Source organism: Phascolarctos cinereus, unplaced genomic scaffold (assembly GCF_003287225.1).
Source record: "Phascolarctos cinereus isolate Bilbo 61053 unplaced genomic scaffold, phaCin_HiC Scaffold_4;HRSCAF=312, whole genome shotgun sequence".
In the NCBI taxonomy this organism is placed as follows: domain Eukaryota; kingdom Metazoa; phylum Chordata; class Mammalia; order Diprotodontia; family Phascolarctidae; genus Phascolarctos; species Phascolarctos cinereus.
This window is the reverse complement of record NW_027555847.1, coordinates 624,605,376-624,623,207: the sequence shown is the minus strand read 5'-3', so window position 1 is coordinate 624,623,207 and position 17,832 is coordinate 624,605,376. Positions and strand designations below refer to the sequence as shown.

At 41.5% G+C, this 17,832-nt stretch overlaps 1 protein-coding gene and 1 long non-coding RNA gene across 2 annotated transcripts in view; one reads left to right on the top strand and one right to left on the bottom strand.

Annotated features, from left to right (window-relative positions):
• Positions 1-1,383, top strand: part of WASHC5 (WASH complex subunit 5) — a 69,276-nt gene extending 67,893 nt beyond the window's left edge. The window contains exon 30 of the mRNA XM_020964973.2: positions 969-1,383. Within this exon, the coding sequence (XP_020820632.1) occupies positions 969-1,025 (57 nt within the window). The 3' untranslated portion in view covers positions 1,026-1,383. The remainder of the gene's footprint in view (positions 1-968) is intronic.
• Positions 1,384-5,187: 3,804 nt separating this feature from the next.
• Positions 5,188-15,692, bottom strand: LOC110193325 (uncharacterized). Its single transcript, XR_002320450.2, has 3 exons — positions 15,537-15,692; positions 14,666-14,777; positions 5,188-6,534 (listed from the first exon to the last, which is right to left on the bottom strand). It is a non-coding gene; the product is annotated as an uncharacterized LOC110193325 (long non-coding RNA).
• Between the last annotated feature and the right edge of the window lie 2,140 nt (positions 15,693-17,832).

Genomic DNA, 17,832 nt, shown 5'->3' with positions numbered 1-17,832 from the left:
GGAGCTCCCCCAGTTGTTCAGATAAAGGTCCAGGACGAGTTCCTCAGATAGGGAGAGAGCAGATATGAAAATGTGTGCGTGTATGTGTGTGTGTACATAACATAGCTATGTATGTATATCTTCACACGATATGTATATATAACATATTCTATATACACACATACACATATATGGGAGTCACTGTGCCTTTTGAAATTAATAAGTAAACATTGGTCCATGACTATGGATAATTATGACTTTATTTTGGAACTGGATTTCTAAATGTCTATAAAACATCGGTACCTTTATGCTAAGATTAAAGCTACAATCACTAACTGTTCTTTCTGGAAAATCTCAGTTTGCTTTTTCATCTGTGTCAGACACAAGATTCCTTCCTCAAGCAGGGCCTGCCCTCAGCAATCTTGTTAAGTGTCTTCTCAGCACTGGACCCTCTTCCTTGACTCAGACCCAGGCACCTGTCCGACCATCCTGAGCCCCCCCCATTCCTGCCCTCAGACCTGCTATTAAACTTATCCCTGCTAAGGTGTGAAATGACCTCTAAGATCTTAACTGGTTAAGGGTTAACATCTCTCAGGGTATAACATCTCTCAGGGTATTTGAATTCTCATATTAGACTTACACAAATATCCATGTTTCAGAGCAGTGAAGCTCCAGTGATGAAGTCAGGAGCAGGGCCAAGAGCCCTCAGTGTTAGGTGGCTGTGCTAAAGTCTAGACAATGACCAGCAGTGTGCTTTTAGGGGCTATGAGGCAAACATTGTGATCTTATCATCAGGGACAGAACCCCAAATATATTTACCAAGATATTCCTCTGCTATGTTTATCTTATTCCAGTGAGAAATATAATTTCTTTACCTCGGATGTTCCTTAAACAGGGAAAATATTATAGGAATTTATATGTGGACTGTTTGGTATCTGCTCTGAATTTGATTATGTAATAAATGTTTCATTCTGCTTTCTGGGTTTTAGGTTGCCGAAGCACACGTGCCTAATTTCATTTTTGATGAGTTCAGAACAGTCCTGTGACTTTTTTAAAATAATAAATGCAATGTCCTTGTAAGTCTCCTGCCATCATTGAATTTGGAACATAGGAACAAAATTCAACAAATCATATACCTGCATTTTTTTTCCCTTTAGTGTGTGGGAAACACAGCAGTCTGAACAAGATGGATCTCACCACGTTAATTAATGTCGTTGCCATTGTTTAATCATGATATTATATGCAATTTATATCATGTAAATGCAGAACACTTTTGTACTGCATATTATAAGTGCTGAATATAATTAATTGCTATGGACAAAAACATTTAGTTTTATGTTCTAAAGAGCTATTTGTGCAGCCTTGACTTTTCTATTTCAATAAACAATATGCATACCAAAAATATTTGTTGTGTTTTTAAATGATTCAAAATAATTTATTCCCTTTTGCAGGAAAGAAAAGGATGAATTTTAAGTGGCTTGTGAATCATGTAACACCACCTCAATCTGTACTTTCTTATCATATGGTCTTTCTAAGAATTGAGGTAGTGCTTTAAGGTTTACTAAGTGCTTTGCAGATATTATTGTATCCTCACAACCCTGGGAGGTATTATTGTCCCTGTTAACTCCAGGCCTAAGGCTCTACCCATTGCACCATCTATGTACTTACATAATAATAGTAATAGTAGTACTCACCAGTGTTCCTGTAACACTTTTTTTTATCCAATCCTGTGATTTCATTGGCATAGGAAATTCCCTGATAAAACATCCACCAAAGTACATCAGCAATTGTAATTTATAGTCTCAGAGAGTTGCCCTGGGCATTGAAGGATTCAGCAACTTGTCTAGAATCACACAGCCAGGGTGTGTCAGACCTGGAATTTGAACCCACCTCTTCCTGACTCCACGGCCATAATAAAGATCCAGGGTCCCTCTCTGCCTTTCACATTAACACTTCAGATTTATAGAACATTACATATCCATTATAGCAACGTAACCATTCAGTTACCAAAAGAGCACACTGAAAGTGAAAAAGGAATCACTGAAGCCACTTTCTGAAAGAGTAGTATTTATAGCCTTGAAGTTGAAAGGGATTTTAGAAGAGACAGTGAACTCCCCCACCCAAGGCAAGAATCTCCTCAGATATTTTCCTGGCTGTTCTCTGAATGTTTTACAACAGAAAAAGAGACCACTAAACCATATACAAGGATCCCTGCAGGCTGTGTATTGACTCAGAAAAACATATGTTAATATATACGTTTTATTGTATTTTATTTGTTTTTGTTAAATACTGCCCAATTACGTTTTAATCTGGTTCTGGCTGCACTCAGGAGAGTTGTGGGTCATATGTGTGTTTATCTCCTCTGCTTTACAATATCCCCCATCTTCTTGCATGTTTCTAATGATGGAGAGAGGGCTTTTGTTATTTCAGGTTCCATTATTGGACAGAGATTGTTTCAGAGCTCTTCTACGAGAAAAATATTCCCGCTGAGTTTACGTGATAGATAACTACTACCAAATCACACTCGCAATGTGTAGATTCCAAGGTGAAAACTCGGTTTTATTATGGTCAAGCACAGGTGCAGAGCTCAGAAAAATAACGCAATACCAATTGATGTTCTCACAAAGCTTATATAGATCACAATTATGTTAGAGGGACAACAGTCTCCTACATCCTTGTAGGCCATAAAAGCACACAGACCTAGTCACATTAAAGTTGAGTTTCCAAGATTCAGAGTTCACAGTGGGCTAATTGAGAAGAAAGATTTAACATGTTACAAAAATAAGCACAGGGTTGGAGCCAGGGGGTTCCTTCCTCAAAAAAAAAGTGAATTAAAGTACTTTAGGAAGCCCTAACTCCCTTTTGGCTTCTTAGTTATTTGAGATTAGATTTTTAACAATTCTTGGGACGAGTTTCAGCCAGCCAAATAACCTAGACAAAAAAAAAATGACCCCAAACCCTAAATTAAGAATTCTTATGACAATTCCTGAAATCTGCAATATTGATTGGTTATAATCCTTTCCTCTGGAGAAAAACAAGAAATCTATTCTTATCCTACCTGTCACGATCCAAAACCACCCCCTCTCTTTTTACTCTTCTCTTTTTACTATTAGGAGACATTCTGTTTTCCAGAGCAAAGGCCTGCCAAGCAACTGTGTCCCGAGCTTGGCATAACAACAATCCTTTGCATTCACCCTCTGGATGAACACCGCTGCAGCTAGATTATAGAACTGATGGTCCCAGGGCTCAGGCAAGCATCCACAGACCCAGACGTGAAGCCCCTTCTATGAATGGACTTCTTGTCACTAGACAACCCTGCCTCACTTCTGCTGTTCTGCCCCTCCACTGTTGCTACACTATACTGTTTGATTCTTTGTCTAGCCACAAATATGTAAATCAAGGGTTAGCCCCACTGCCTCATCTCCTACTAGACAAGGCCCAACACATGTCTAATTTCTCTCCCCCAACAGAATAAAGAAAGCTTTTTGCTTTTAACCTGTGTGACCTCTTTGGTATTTTTGGAGTTAACAGTGGTTGCAAAACATCTGCTACTCTTTGGTCATTTGTTACCAGAACTGACAAACTTAGTGACAGTTCTTCAAGAGTTTGAAAAGTTTCCACTTGGTCTTCACTTCCACATCCTTAACTTCTTCAATTATTTCTCGTATGATACAACATCTAGAATACTTACTTTTTGTCCAACTGAAGCTTTTTAAAATTGACTAATTTAACAGTTAGCTACTACCAAATTAATAAATACAAAAATCTCAAGGGATTTTAAATTATTTCAAAGTACATTCTGAAAATAAACACAACACATGACCCCATTCACTTTAATACATCAAACAGTGACGTGCTCAGAATTCCTATTTCAGTGTTTGGTGTTATAGAAGTGACCTTCAAATCTCAATGGATAACAGCAACATTCAAACCCTCCATCCCCTGACTCCAAATGTCTTCACTGGCTGGCTCCCATGACTCACCCTCCTCATCTCCATCTCCTTGCTTCCCTGGCTTTCTTCAAGCATCAGCTCTATAGCCCCACCTTCTGCAAGAGTCCTTTCCTAGTCTTCCTTTATCTTAGTGCCTTCACTCTGAGATTATCTCCAATTTATCCTGTATATATATTTTTTGTTCATAGTGGTTTGCATGTTGCCTTCCCCATTAATTGGTGCAGCTAGGAGTGCCATGCCTGGAGTCAGAAAGACTCATCTTCCTGAGTTCAAATCTGGCCTGAGACACTAGCTGTGTGACCCTGGGCAAGTCACTTAACCCTGTTTGCCTCAGTTTCCTTATCTGTAAAATGAGCTGAAGAAGGAAATGACAAACCACTCTAATATCTCTGCAAAGAAAACCCCAAATGGGGTCATGAAGAGTCAGACATTACTGAAAAAACAACAATAACAACAATGCATATTTGTCACAAGGATTTTTGTTTTTCTTTTTTAATGGTAGAAGGGAGAAGAGGTGGGAGGGAGAGAAGATGGATTTTCATTCACTGAAAAAAAAAATGAATTACATTTAAAAAACAACAAAAACTATTTGTGACTGGTTAAAAAAATAGAAAAACAGAGATATAGAATAGAGTAGATAACGGAAACTTAGAAGCAAACAAATACAGCCTGAGGTCTCATTAATACAAGGACACAAAACACTTGGAAAAGAACTATTTGACAAAAATTATTGGGAATATTAGCACGCAGTTTGGCAGAAAATAGGTTTAGAGAAGACTAATATGTTATATTCCACAAAATACTCCAAGTGGATAAATTATCTAAATATGAAAAAAATCACATCATAATAAAAACTTACAGAAGAGTTTTTTTACAATGATGGTTAGTGGGAGAATTTGCACCCAGACAAGGTATAAAGGCAAAAGACAAATCATTTTAATTACATAAAATTTAAAATCTTTGCATGAATGATTCCATGCATCCAGAATAAAAAGAAAAGTTATAAATGGGGAAAAGATTTTAAATTAAGCATCTCTGATAAAAGTATGACATGCAAAATCTTTAGGAAATTGACACAAATCTCTAAATCTAAAAGCCATTCCCTAATGTGACAGGTACTATGCAGGGTGCTTTACAAATATCTCAACTGATTCTCACAACAACCCTGGAAGATAGGTGCTCTCATCCCCATTTTTACAGTAGAGGAAATTGAGGCGGACAGATGAAATGACTGACCCAGAGTCACATGGCTAGATAAATGGTTCAAAGACATGAATCAACAGTTTTCAAAAGAAGAAATGCAAATTGTCAACAATATTAAAAAATACACCAAATAGTTAAGTCCCAATTAAAATCCAACCTGATATAGAAAACCTTCCCCCAATCACTCTTAATTCTACTGCCTTCCCTCTGTTAATTATTTCCTATTTATCCTATATATAGTTTGCTTTGTATATTTTGCTTACATGTTATCTCCTCTGTTAGACTGTAAGCTCCTTCAGGGCAGGAACTGTCTTTTGCCTTTTTTGTGTATGTCTCTACTGCTTAGCACAGTGCCTGGCACATAGCAGGCAATTAATAAATGCTTATCAATTGATTGTTAATAAGGTAAATACAAATTAAACCAATTCTGAGGTATCATCTCACATTCATCAAATTGGTAAAAATGGTAAAAGATGAAAATAGTCTGTGGTGGAGAGACTGGGAAGATGGCATACTAATATAGTCAGTGTTCCTGGAAATATGAACTGATAGTGTTGAGGTTCAAGGCAGGCTTTAAGGTCTTCTCAAAAGAATTCACAGATTCAGACCATCTCCAAACCAAGAAATGGCATTTATTGAGAATTATGCCTCTCAGAAAGAGGGCTAGGCTCCAAGAAGGACTGGCCCCTTGGCAGAACAGGATAGGGAATTTTATAGAATGAATGAAGCTGATTATATAACAGAATATATGAATATGCATTGCAGAATATATGATCATTAAAACAGAGGAAGAGTTTACTAAAATGAGGAGGGGCCCTCACCTTAGTGAAACAGCACATGTGGTTACCTATAAGGCATAGAAAAACCCATTGCAGGGCAGGGGGACACACTTATGTATGATAATGATATTATGATAAGCTTTTCTACATCATAAGTTCACCTTAAGACAGTTCTTTGCTATTACTGTGCAATGTCCACTTAGGCTATGATTTAGTGGTCAAACATCCTGGTCCATGTCCTGTTGGTGTTGCTTTCTGATTGGCTGGCTATTGTGGTCCTGTCTGAGGCTAAATAGATGATGTGTTTGAGAACATGGGCAGTGAGGCATATGAGAAAGTTGTAATGTTGAGTCTGGGGGCAGTGGCTAGGATTCCATCATTTCCCCCCTCAAAAGGCTGGGTCCCAAATTCATTGGGAAAAGGGAAAAGACTTCTGTACCTTCTTCAAGCTGACAAGGGGCATAGAGATGTCCCTGCCTCAGCAGGTCCCAAAGGGGATGGGGGAGACAGGTGTAAACTGCACATGAGCCACGTCAAGGGGTTGTATTATTGCAATCGGGAGCTCAGGTTTCTCCTGGTGCTTGTCCTGTAGGGTCATCTGGAAGTTGACAGAGGTCAGGCTGGAGAAGACAAAGCAGACCAAGAGATTTAATATACAAGGGCCAAAGAGTAAAAGGAAGAAAAGAATGATAAGGGGAGTTAAAATGGGAGATAGAATGAAAAGTAACCGAGAACCCCAGATGGAGGGAGGTTAGGTCATGATGCAGTTCTTTCATCCCTCCTGCCTTCTCATGTATTTTTTCAGTCCTGAGCTCAACCTGATATGAAGTATTGATGTACAGACAACAAGATGCATTAGCAGCAGCACAGACTCCTCCTTCAGAGGCCAAAAGACAATCTAGGGCCATTTGATTGTCAAGGACCACATTGACTGGAGAATTAAGAGATTCCTAGAGCTCAAAGGAGTGGACTGAGAGGTCTCCCTGACCATATTTCCGAGTGTCTGGGTGATATTAGCAAGTACCTCCTCATGATCTAGAAAAACTGCAAAGCTTTTAAGAAAGGGTGGAGTTAGGCCAGCTAGGTGGTGCAGTGAATAGAGCACCAGCCCTGGTGTCAGGAGGACCTGAGTTCAAATCTAGATTCAGACCAAACACTTGACACTTATTAGCTGTGTGACCCTGGACAAGTCACTTAACCCCAACTGCAAGAAAGGAAGGAAGGAAGGAAGGAAGGAAGGAAGGAAGGAAGGAAGGAAGGAAGGAAGAAAAAGCAGCCTGGACCATCTTACCTAGGGGTAGGTTTGGTCACGTGCTGGTAAGTGAGGAGGGGAGATGGATTAGGTGGGGGCAGCTGCATAAAGGGTTTCCACAAAGTGTCAGTGACTTTGTAAAAGCAATGAACTAGAGAACTAAGATCAGAAAAATATTTACCCTCTTATTTTCCCCTAGTTTCAGGGCTCTGGTAAGTGATATTGAAGAGGTCTAGGGGTTTTGGGGTGCTGGGACCCCAAGATCACGGTACTGGGCCCTGCCTGAAAGAATTCAACTCAAATCTTCAGCCAGAGGAAAAGTTTATTAGTGATAAAACATATAGGCCAGGTGACGCCTGTAAGGATGAGTGGGCATGAGAAGTTCTCAGCCTTTAGAGCGTGAGATTCTCAGCATCTGAATGAGGGCTAAAGTGGATCTTAAATACTAAAGTAACTTTGGGTGGCCAGAGAAGGGGGTTGGGTAAAGGGTGTAGGTAACAATTCTAATTGGGGAGGTCGGTGAGATTGAATAGACAATGGGAATAGATAATGGAGGAACAGGAAGGCAGAAGTTTAAAAGGCATCTGCACAAAATCAAGGTGGGGCTAGGACTTTCAAAAGGAGATAAAGGAAGGCCTTTCTGGGGCCTATAGACAAGAGGGAGCCTAAGGCTTTTAGGGAGCATCTGAATAAGATTAAAAGGTAAAGCTAAGGCTTTCAAAGGGAGATGAGGGTCTGGGGCCTGTGAGTCAGATTCCCTTTGAGGAAAAGGGTGAAGATCTTGGCTTGGGCCCCGCCCTCATCAATATGAGCTCAGCCTTCTGGGTGGAGGTCCCAGAAGGCAGAGGTTTTGCCTTGACAGTACAATGGAGACTGCCTACTGCATATCCCACTCTCCTCACCCCTTCTTCAATAAAACTGGATCCATCCATGTACAGCTCCTCACCAGGATTGGTGAGGGGGAGGTCTTTTAAATCTGATCAGCTGGAATAGATGGAGTTTAGGGTTTCCTCACAGTCATGACTCAAATCATTAGAGCAGGCATTGTCAGGCAAAAGAGTCACTGGGTTGAGAGTGTGACCCACCGAGACAGTCAAGTCAGGAGTGTCTAAAAGGAGAGCCTGATACTTAGTGAGCCTCCCACTAGCCAGCCACCAGTGGCCCTTGGCTTCTACAGTACTTTAAACCCAGTGAGGAGTTAGAACTTGTAAAGGCTGGTGGACAGTAAGTTTGGAGGCCAGGGCCCAGAGGCAGGAAGGCCATCCAAAAGCAACTGAATGGAGTTGTTTAGAAAAGTAGGCTACTGGGCGTGGATCAAGTCCCAGAGACTGAGTTAAAACTCCCAAAGCCTGGCTCCCTCTCTCATCTACATACAGGGTAAAAGGCTTTTCCAGATTTAGTAAGACATTTAATGCTGGAGTGGTGTTTCATTTAGCTTTCAAGGTCCAAAATGTGCTAGTTTTGTAATGCAGAACATTATTTTACCATTTAGGTAGTAGGGCCCTTTAGGCAATGGAAAGCAGAAGTTGCTGCTTAATCTTGCCCCACACCTCTTTCCTCCTAAATCTAAACAATAGTGAAATGTACTCCTGCATAGCTTAAGCACAGCCCATACCTCCAAAGCAAATGGATAAGAAAACTTGCAATACAATGGCTTTAGATAATTATGCTTATACCAGAAACCAGGACACCTGGTCTGGTTTGTGTGATCCCTGACCTATAATGATGGGGTGCTCGGATGCTTATGCTTATACTTTTGCCCCCAAAATACCTCCCTAGTCTCAGAAACACTATCTCTAACAACCACTCCCCAGCCCAAGGATGCTGTGCCTAGCAGTATTCATGCATGGGCCTCAGCAAGATCCTTATCTGGCTGCTCAGGTCCTAGCCCTCAGATCATATCTCTGGAAAACTCCAAATTCCTTAGCAAGACCCTTATCTGGCTGCTCAGGCCACAGCCCTCAGATCATATCTCTGGAAGCCTCCATTGTAAGAAAGTTTGCAGAGCATTATCATATCTACACAGAGGGAGAGGGGTGTCCTTGACCAGCCCCCAAAAAAACCTCTTCCTCTTGCCAGACTTCAAAGATCCATCCCCCTCCCTGTCCTGTATACTCCCTATATAAACCCTGGCTCGACCCCAGATGAGGGCTGCTTGATTTGGATGTGAATACCCCTGGCAGCCGCGCGTTAATAGCTAATAAAGTCCACAATTTAAAATTAGCCTGAGTGGTCAACTCACTAATTTCTCGGTATACCAGTTTGATACGGTTCCCATTCTAAAGGAAGTGAGTCAGGGCCCTGAGTAGAATCATAAAGGGACTTGGCAATAATACCAAAATTAGGGATCCAGATTCTACAAAATCCAGCCATGCCCAGAAAGGTACATTGCTGTTTTTTAGTAGCTGGAACAGGGATAGATAAAATTGCTCACTTTGTTCCTGTTGTTAGAGAATGGGGACATGGGAGTTAGCTCATGACCTAAATATTTCACAGATTGACAGGTAATTTGGGTGTTAGCTAAAGAAACTCTGTAGCCCCAAGTACCTGGGAAATTAAGGGTCTGTTTAGCAGCAGTTAAAGAAGCTGGTTACAGATAAGAATAATGTCTACATACTGAACCAAACTGCTAACTCCAGATCCCTCAAATCTTTCCCTAAAGCTTCGCTGAATAGGTGGGGACTATCTCGGGGCAGGACTGTCCGGTTCATTAGCGTGGGATGGATTGTCCTGGGGATGTCCATTCAAAAGCAAAAATAAACTGGGAATTTTGATGGAATGGGATAAAAAAGAAAGCACCTTTAAGGTCCAGGGTGGAAAACCACTAGGTATTCCCCCAGATTTGAGTAAGAATGGTATAGGGATTAGGCACTATAGGGTGAATAGAGACAACAGCTTTATTAACAGCCTTCAGATCTTGCATCATATGGTAATCCCCATTTGGCTTTTTAACTGGAAGTATGGGGGTGTTACTGGGGGACTGGCATGAAATCAGAAGTTTATATTTGAGGAATTTCTCAATTAGTGGTTTCAATTCCTCCTAGGCCTCAGGCTTAATTGGATACTGGCGCCCAGTGGGGAAATACATTTGGAATAAGTGCCAGAGTTGCATAAGTGGTTTGCCCTGGAATTCCCTGATCCCAAACTGAGGTGTCTACTTTCTCCCAAATTTCAGGTGGAATATGAGGGGGCCGTGAGGAGAGTAGCAATAGTGTTCCCTGTGGCTTAAGGAGAGAGAAGTGGGACCCCAATTTCACCATTAGATCCTGTCCTAGTGAAGAGATCTAGAGATTTGGGGGTGCTCCTGGGAATCCCCGAGATTGTGACACCAGGCCCTGCCTAAATCAATTCAACTCAAATCTTCTCCCAGCCAGAGAAAAAGTTTATTAGAGATAAAACATATAGGCCAGGTGACACCCATCAGGACGAGCAGGCATGAGAAAAGCTCAGCCTTTGGGGCATGAGAGATTCTCAGCATTTAATGGGGGCCAGGGTAGATCTTAAATATACTAAAGTATCTTTGGGTGGCCAGAGGAGGGGTCTGGGAAAAGGGTCTAGGTGAGAATTCCAATTGGAAGGTCTCAGAGATTGAATTGACAATGGGAATAGATAATGAGAGGAAGTGGAAGGAAGAAGGTTGAAAGGCATAAGATCAAAAGGGAGGGTTAGGGCTTTCAAAGGGAGATAAGGGAGTCAATAAGAAACCTAAAAGTTTAAGGATTTTCTGGGACCCCTAGACAAATGGGAGCCAGATTCTTTTTAGGACAAGGGGCAAAGGCACATCTGAATAAGATCAAAAGGTAGGACTAAGGCTTTCAAAGGGAGATGAGGAGCTGGGGCCTATAGACAAATAGGAGCCAGATTTCCTTTGGGGCAAGGGGTGAAGATCTCAGCTTGGGCCCACACCCCATCGCTAGCAAAGGAACTGGGAAGGAAGGGAGGACTAGGAAGGAGTAATCAACAGATCTGCAAGCTGGCAAGGCAGAGAGAGGGTCATAATGCACTTTCTAAATTTACCTTCGATCCCCATGACCTGCTGTTATGAAGGACAGACAAGTGGTGCTAGAGTGCTGGGGTAGGATAGAGTAAGTGGCTCCTGTATCAATGAAAGAATTAATGATCTTACCTGCCACATCTACAGTTACCCAGGTTTCAGCCATGGTGATGGAGAATCCCAGGCCCCTTAATTCCTTGTCCTGAGGAGACTGGAGTACAGGGTAGTGGGAGGAAGTAGCTCAACCTCCTTGTGGGCAGTTTCTCTTCCAATGCCTTCCTGATTACAGATAGGGCACAGGCCTGGGGCAGTTGTGAGACCAATGGCCCTGCTTGTGACAGTGGAAGCACTAACCCTCTTCATGAGTGTCACTAATGGGATTTTTCTGGGTTCTGTAATATGGTGGCAGCCAAAAGTTGAGCATGCTCTCCATTGTTAGCCCTAGCCCCGCACTCCTTTCCCTCTGCTGAAGCTTGGTCCCTATTGTTGAAAACTCCAAAAGCTGTTTTCAAAAGTTGGGTTTGTGGTATGTGGGGACCCATGGCTAACTTCTGCAGTTTCCTCCAAATATCTAAGGCAGGCTGACTAATGAAGTGCATGTCAAGGATCGCAGCCCTTTTCTAGGGAGGTGCGGTCTACACTGGTGTGCTTTTTAAGAGCCTCCACCAATTGCCTTTAAAAAAGGGTGGAGTTTTCTTCAGTTCCCTGAGTAACCTCCTTAAGCTTTTCACGACTGACGTGTTTCGTGTTTCATAATTCCCCTTATCATATCTTCAGTGAGGTAAGTTAACATGTGGTCCCTTTTCTCCCTGTCTGTGCTACCTTCCTGGCAGTCCCATCTGGGGTCAACAACAGGAGTAGCAGTAGCACCCAGGATGGGGGGAGAGTACCTTCCCCAGAGGGAAGACACAGATTATCATTCCCCAATTTTTGAGCTAAATCCCAGATTCTCCTTTTCTTCTCAACTGTGAAACAGGGAGAGATAATGATATTAACATCTCCTCAAGTAAGGTCAAATTGTAGGGCCAGTTTTAAAGCCCTCAGCAAATTTGGTGGGGTTCTCAGAGTAATTGCCAAGTTTTTCCTTAACCTGGGTAAATTTCCTTAACATCGAGAAGGGGACATGAACCCTAATTGTACCCCCTGGGGGGCTGCTACTTTCCTCAAAGGAAGGAGATGAAAGAGTAGGGGTGATTGAGTCAGGGGCTTGGGGAGTAGGAAGAAAAAGAGTCCTGCTCATAGTACGGGAGGGACTAAGGAGCAGGGATTGCTGGGAGGTCATGGAGTCCAACATTGGAAGTGAAGGTCCAGGACCAGTGAGGAGTGGGATTTGGTGGATAAGGGGGAGGGTCTCAGAGGAGCTACAAGCTTCCTGATACGGGTCCTCAACTCCAGTGGGAAGAGAGTGGAAGCTCTAGGACTCCGGGTTTGAAAGGAGGGCATCTTCAAAGATGTCAGGTGATTCCTCCTTTTTGCCTGGAGAGAATTTAGCCAGGAACACTCTACTCTATTGCCACAGAATCTGATCTTGTAAGAGGGCCATGAAGGCCTGGACATATGAGACCTCAATCCACTTCCCCTCGAGGCAGCCATAGAAGTCAAGCTGGAAAATAGTATTGTAATCAAGGGACTCTCCCATAGGACATCTTTCCTGGTCCTCTAGGTTATATTGAGGGCAAGCTTTATTACAGAAAAATATGACGTGCCTCCTTTTTAGGTCTTGTAAACCAATTTGCCCCAATTTTTCAGGAGGCACCCTAGTGGGGAGTCCAGAAACTGTCCCATATTGTCAGTAAGCCTAAAGAAATCCCTCCTATAGCCACCACTCACCTCTACTCTGCATTGCACAAAGAGGGAGAAAGTTCCCAAACAGAACATCTTCTATCTAGAGGGAAATTACCCATAGCAAAGTTCCTAAAAGGGAAATTGCCCATGGGCACTAGGGCCCAAGTGTCCCATCAAGCCCTCCTAGATACTTGAGGGACCGCAGCTAAGACAGGGGAAAGGGATAGGGTTACTTTGGATTGGAGGGGTAGGTCAGAATCAGAGACTAGGCCCACCCAGGAATGCCAAAATATATTGAGGTTCAAGGTGAGTTTTAGGGTTGTCTCAAAAGAATTCACAGATTCAGACCATCTCCAAACCAAGAAAAGGCATTTATTGAGAATTAAGCCTCTCAGAAATTGGACTGGGCTCCAGGAAGGAACCAGCCCCTTGGCAAAGCAGGATAGGGATTTTTACAGAGCGAATGAATCTATTACATAACAGAATATATGCATATGCATTGCAGAATATATGATTATTAAAACAGAGGAAGAGTTTACTAAAATGAGGAGGGGTCCTCACCTTGGTGAAACTGTACATGTGGTTACCCAGAAGGCATACAGAAAAGCCCACTGTGTGTGTGGGTGGCATTTATGTATGATAACAATATTATAATAAGCCTCTCTTTGTCATAAGTTCACCTTAGGATAGTTCTTTCCTATTACTCCACTTAGGCTGTGATTTAGTGGTCAAACATGCAGGTCCATGTCCTATTGGTGCTGCTTTCTAATTGGCTGGCTATTATAGTCATTCTGAGGCTAAATGATTGATGTGTTTGAGAACATGGGCACACCTGCTATTGTAATGAGGCAGTGAAGCATATGAGGAAGTTGGAATATTGAGTCTGGGGCTAGCTAGGAGCAGTGGCTAGGATTCCATCAACAGAACTCCTGGAAAATAACGTATATTCATTCAAGAAAAGTCACTACATTAGTCATATATGTACTTAACTTATATGAATTCAACATATAGTTAAACTATATGTAGTTCAACATATATAATATATAGTCCAACTATATATTGAATTCACAAATTCAGCAAAAATAAGTAAGTGATTACATGAATGAACAAGCATTTATTAAGTGCTTACTCTGCACCAAGCATTGTGCTAAACACTAGTCATAAAAATACACAAGGAAAAATAGTGCCTGCCCACCACAAAACTTATATTCTAGCTTGTTAAGTGATTTTGGTCGTGTCCAACTCTTTGTGACCCCATTTGGAGTTTTCTTGGCAAAGATACTGGAGTGATTTGCCATTTCCTTCTCTAGTTCATTTTTATAGATGAGGAACTGAGGCAAACAGGGTTAAGTGACTTGCCCAGGGTCACACAGCTAGTAAGTATCTGAGGCCAGATTTGAGCTCAGAAAGACGAGTCTTCCTGATTCCAGGCTCAGCACTCCTTCCACTGAGCCACTTAGCTGCCCCTTACAGTCTAATGAGGGGAGCCAACACAAATATGGCAGAGGCTTGTTGAGAAAGTTACCAGGATGGCAAGGGGACCATAAAGGAGTATTTTCACTCATCCCTTCCAGTAGCAATAACAGAATTAATTTGATCATGTTTCCAGAACTCTAAAACCAAGAGGAAGAGTGGGAAGATGAGCTGGTGAGAAGATAGGTGAGAAGGGGAAGTCAAGTGAAATACTTGCTTGAAAGAGTGAATCTGGCGAATCACTTACCAGTCAGAACAGCAGGATCTCCAGGACAAGAGGGTCTCCGTTAAAAGGGTTAAACCGTAATGATTTAAAGAGTGAACAGGGACTGCTTTCCACTCAATGCTCCAGACTCAGCCTGAGATGGAAGACATGAATATACTTTTTCTTTACTTGATCTCAATTCACATATTCCTCTTTAAAGGCAGCTAGGTAGCTCAGTGGATAGAGTGTTGTTCCAGAAGTCAAAAGACCTGAGTTCAAATTCATCCTCAGACACTTCTGGCTATGTATCCCTGAACAAGCCACTTTACCTCTATCTGCCTCAGTTTCCTCAGCTTCAAAATGAGGATCATAATTCTGTTGTATCAAATGAAATAATGTTTGTAGAGTATACTTGGCTTGGTACCTGGCATATAGTAGGGCTTAATAAATGCTTATTCCCTTCCCCCTTTTAGTATCTCATCTTGCCATAGAATGCAGTTCCAGAATCTCTTCTTACTTCTACCCACTGACAGTCTATCTGTTCTGCTTGTGTAATGAGAAGGGACAGCCTCAGTTGGCCTTCCTAATATGCCTGGGCAGGTAGAAGGCCCCCCCCCTACTCCTGTTTCTTTTGACTTCCTTGTGCCCCATCTTGCTTTGTTGAGAAGAAAGAAGAAATAGCTCTCTAGTGGCATGATCACAGTTTAATATAATCACATGTCTATATCAAGCACTTTCTAAGGTATTTTTTATCTTGGTGATTTCTTAAAGTGGAGGGGAGGAGTTTGGACCAGTGCTGGGATTTCCTCTGGGGAGGGAGTACCTGAGGAGCAGCCTCCTCTCCCAAAGTGGATAATCATTTTCTCTGGGACTCATAGAGAGTTGCCCGGGGTTTGTGAAAAACAAAGTCTACCTTCAGTTGTCTCCATTGTAGTTGTCTCAAATCTTCTCTTTTTATTGTGTGACAGTCCTGTGTGTTTCAGAGCTGAATCGTGAGTTTTTCTGCCAACTAATTCTTTAACTGCATTGGCTTTCTTCTATTTGAGTAAAAGTCCTGGTTCTCTCCTCTCTCAACAATTTAGCTGTGTATGTGAAAAACACAAACATTCAGTTGTTTCTATAGCAGCCATCTCAGATCCATCTGCTCTCAGACTCAAGACTGCCTTATTTTAAAGAGACCCTAATCCCTTTTCAGTTACAACTGTTTAAAGATGCCGTGTGGGCCATTCTGGAGGATTTCAGGGATTTTCAAGGGTGATTTTGACTTATTACACAGAGTCTGCTCCTTGGGCACTGACTTTAGAACCTGACCCTTACATAGGATAGGACTACCTTGGAGCCAGGATTCCACTGCAGAGGATCATGAGATATGGGATTAGAGCTGAAAGAGTCCTAAGAGGTCATTTAGTCTACAGAGAAGGAAACTGAAACCCAGAGAGAGTGTGACTGTCCAAGGTCATGCAGGTAGTAAACAGCAGAGTCTGGATTTGAACCCAGATCCTCTGACTCCAAATCCAGCATTGTCTCTACTGTACCACACTGACAGAAAGGCGCCATATATAATTAAATATTCAGAGCAGCACTCCAGCAACAAGGCTATCGATTGGGGGAATGGCTGATTATGATACATGAATATGATGCAATATAATTGTGTCATAAGAAATTGTATGAGGAATTTGTAGCAACCTGTGAAGACTATTAAGTAATGCAGGTCAGAGAAATGCAGGAAATCTGCTGAATAAATGACTAATTTTTTTTAAACAGCTACTATGTGCCAGGCACTATGCTAGCAAGGCCACTCAAGACATAAATGAAAAAAAGTAAGACACAAATTAGAAATTCTGAAAACCAAAGGAGAGATTAATAAAATTGAAATTATGAAAATTATTGAACTAATAAATAAAACTAAGAGCTGGTTTTATGAAAAAAGTAAGACAGCCCCTGTCCTATCCTTCAGGTGTTTATACTCTTGTGATATCTACGGGGCTGGGTGCTAGGGAAGGGAATTTGGGTTTGCAGAGTCTTAGAATATGAGTAGAGAAGTAGGCTATTACATTTTTTTTTGAATGAAGATTTGTATTTAACATGTTGCAAATTTAAGTTAAAAAAAAACAACAAAAATAAACAACATGTCATCTGAATCTGCATAATTTGCTTTTTTTCCTCCTTGGCAGCTACATTAGCAATCTCCTCAGCAGGGGCAGCACCAGCTACTAGGTAGGTCTTGCAACTTTGACATTACAGATGAGAATTCCAGTGTTAACACTGGACAGGGTCTTTGCAAATAAACCAGGTCAGAATGGTTCAACATTTACATCTGATGCTCTAATGATGGAATTAATTTTATCCTCCAGCACTGTGACCTCAATGCCAATATGAAGGATGAGGGCGGAGTAGATTCAGGCAAATTGGCCATTTCACACTCTGGTCAAGGATTGACTGTTGCTTGTAATAGCGCTAGTTACCTAGCCCAATGGGACCTTAGTTTCCAAGGAAGAACAGAGCACCTTGCAGGCAAATGAAGAGAACACACACCCTTTCTAGTAGCAATGCTAGAAACTATTTGATTACTGTTGCCAAAGCAAGAAGCAGAAAGCGCTTTTATAATAGCAAAGAACTGGAAACAAAAGAAGTGCCCGTCAGTTGGGGAATGGCTGGACAAACTGTGATATATGCGAAAAGTAACAGAATTTTATCATCCTATGAGGAATATGAAATATAATGAATTCAGAAAAACAATCACAAGACTGATTTTTTAAGAAATGCCTCCTACATCTTGACAGAAAAGTAATGGACTCATGCAGATCATGAAACATACATTTTTCAGAGCTGGTCACTATATTGACTTTTCCCCTAGGCTGTATATATTTGTTACCAGGGAAGGCTGAGTGGTGTAGATATAGGTGGAGACTGGAGTTCAACAGAGTTGGAGATACAGATCTGGTAGTCATACAAATAAAGAGGATAATTGAATCTATAAGTACTGCTAAGATCCTTAAGGGAGAGTGATTTTAGAGAAAGAACAATACCCAGGAGTGACCCCTATGGTTAAAGGATCGTCATTGATGATGACACAGCAAGAGACTGTGGAGTGGTAGGCATGAGTAATAATAATAATAATAATAATGATGATGATGATGATGAAGATAAGCTTATATAGTGCCTTAAGGTTTACAAAGTACTATACATATGTGTAATTAAAAATAAGG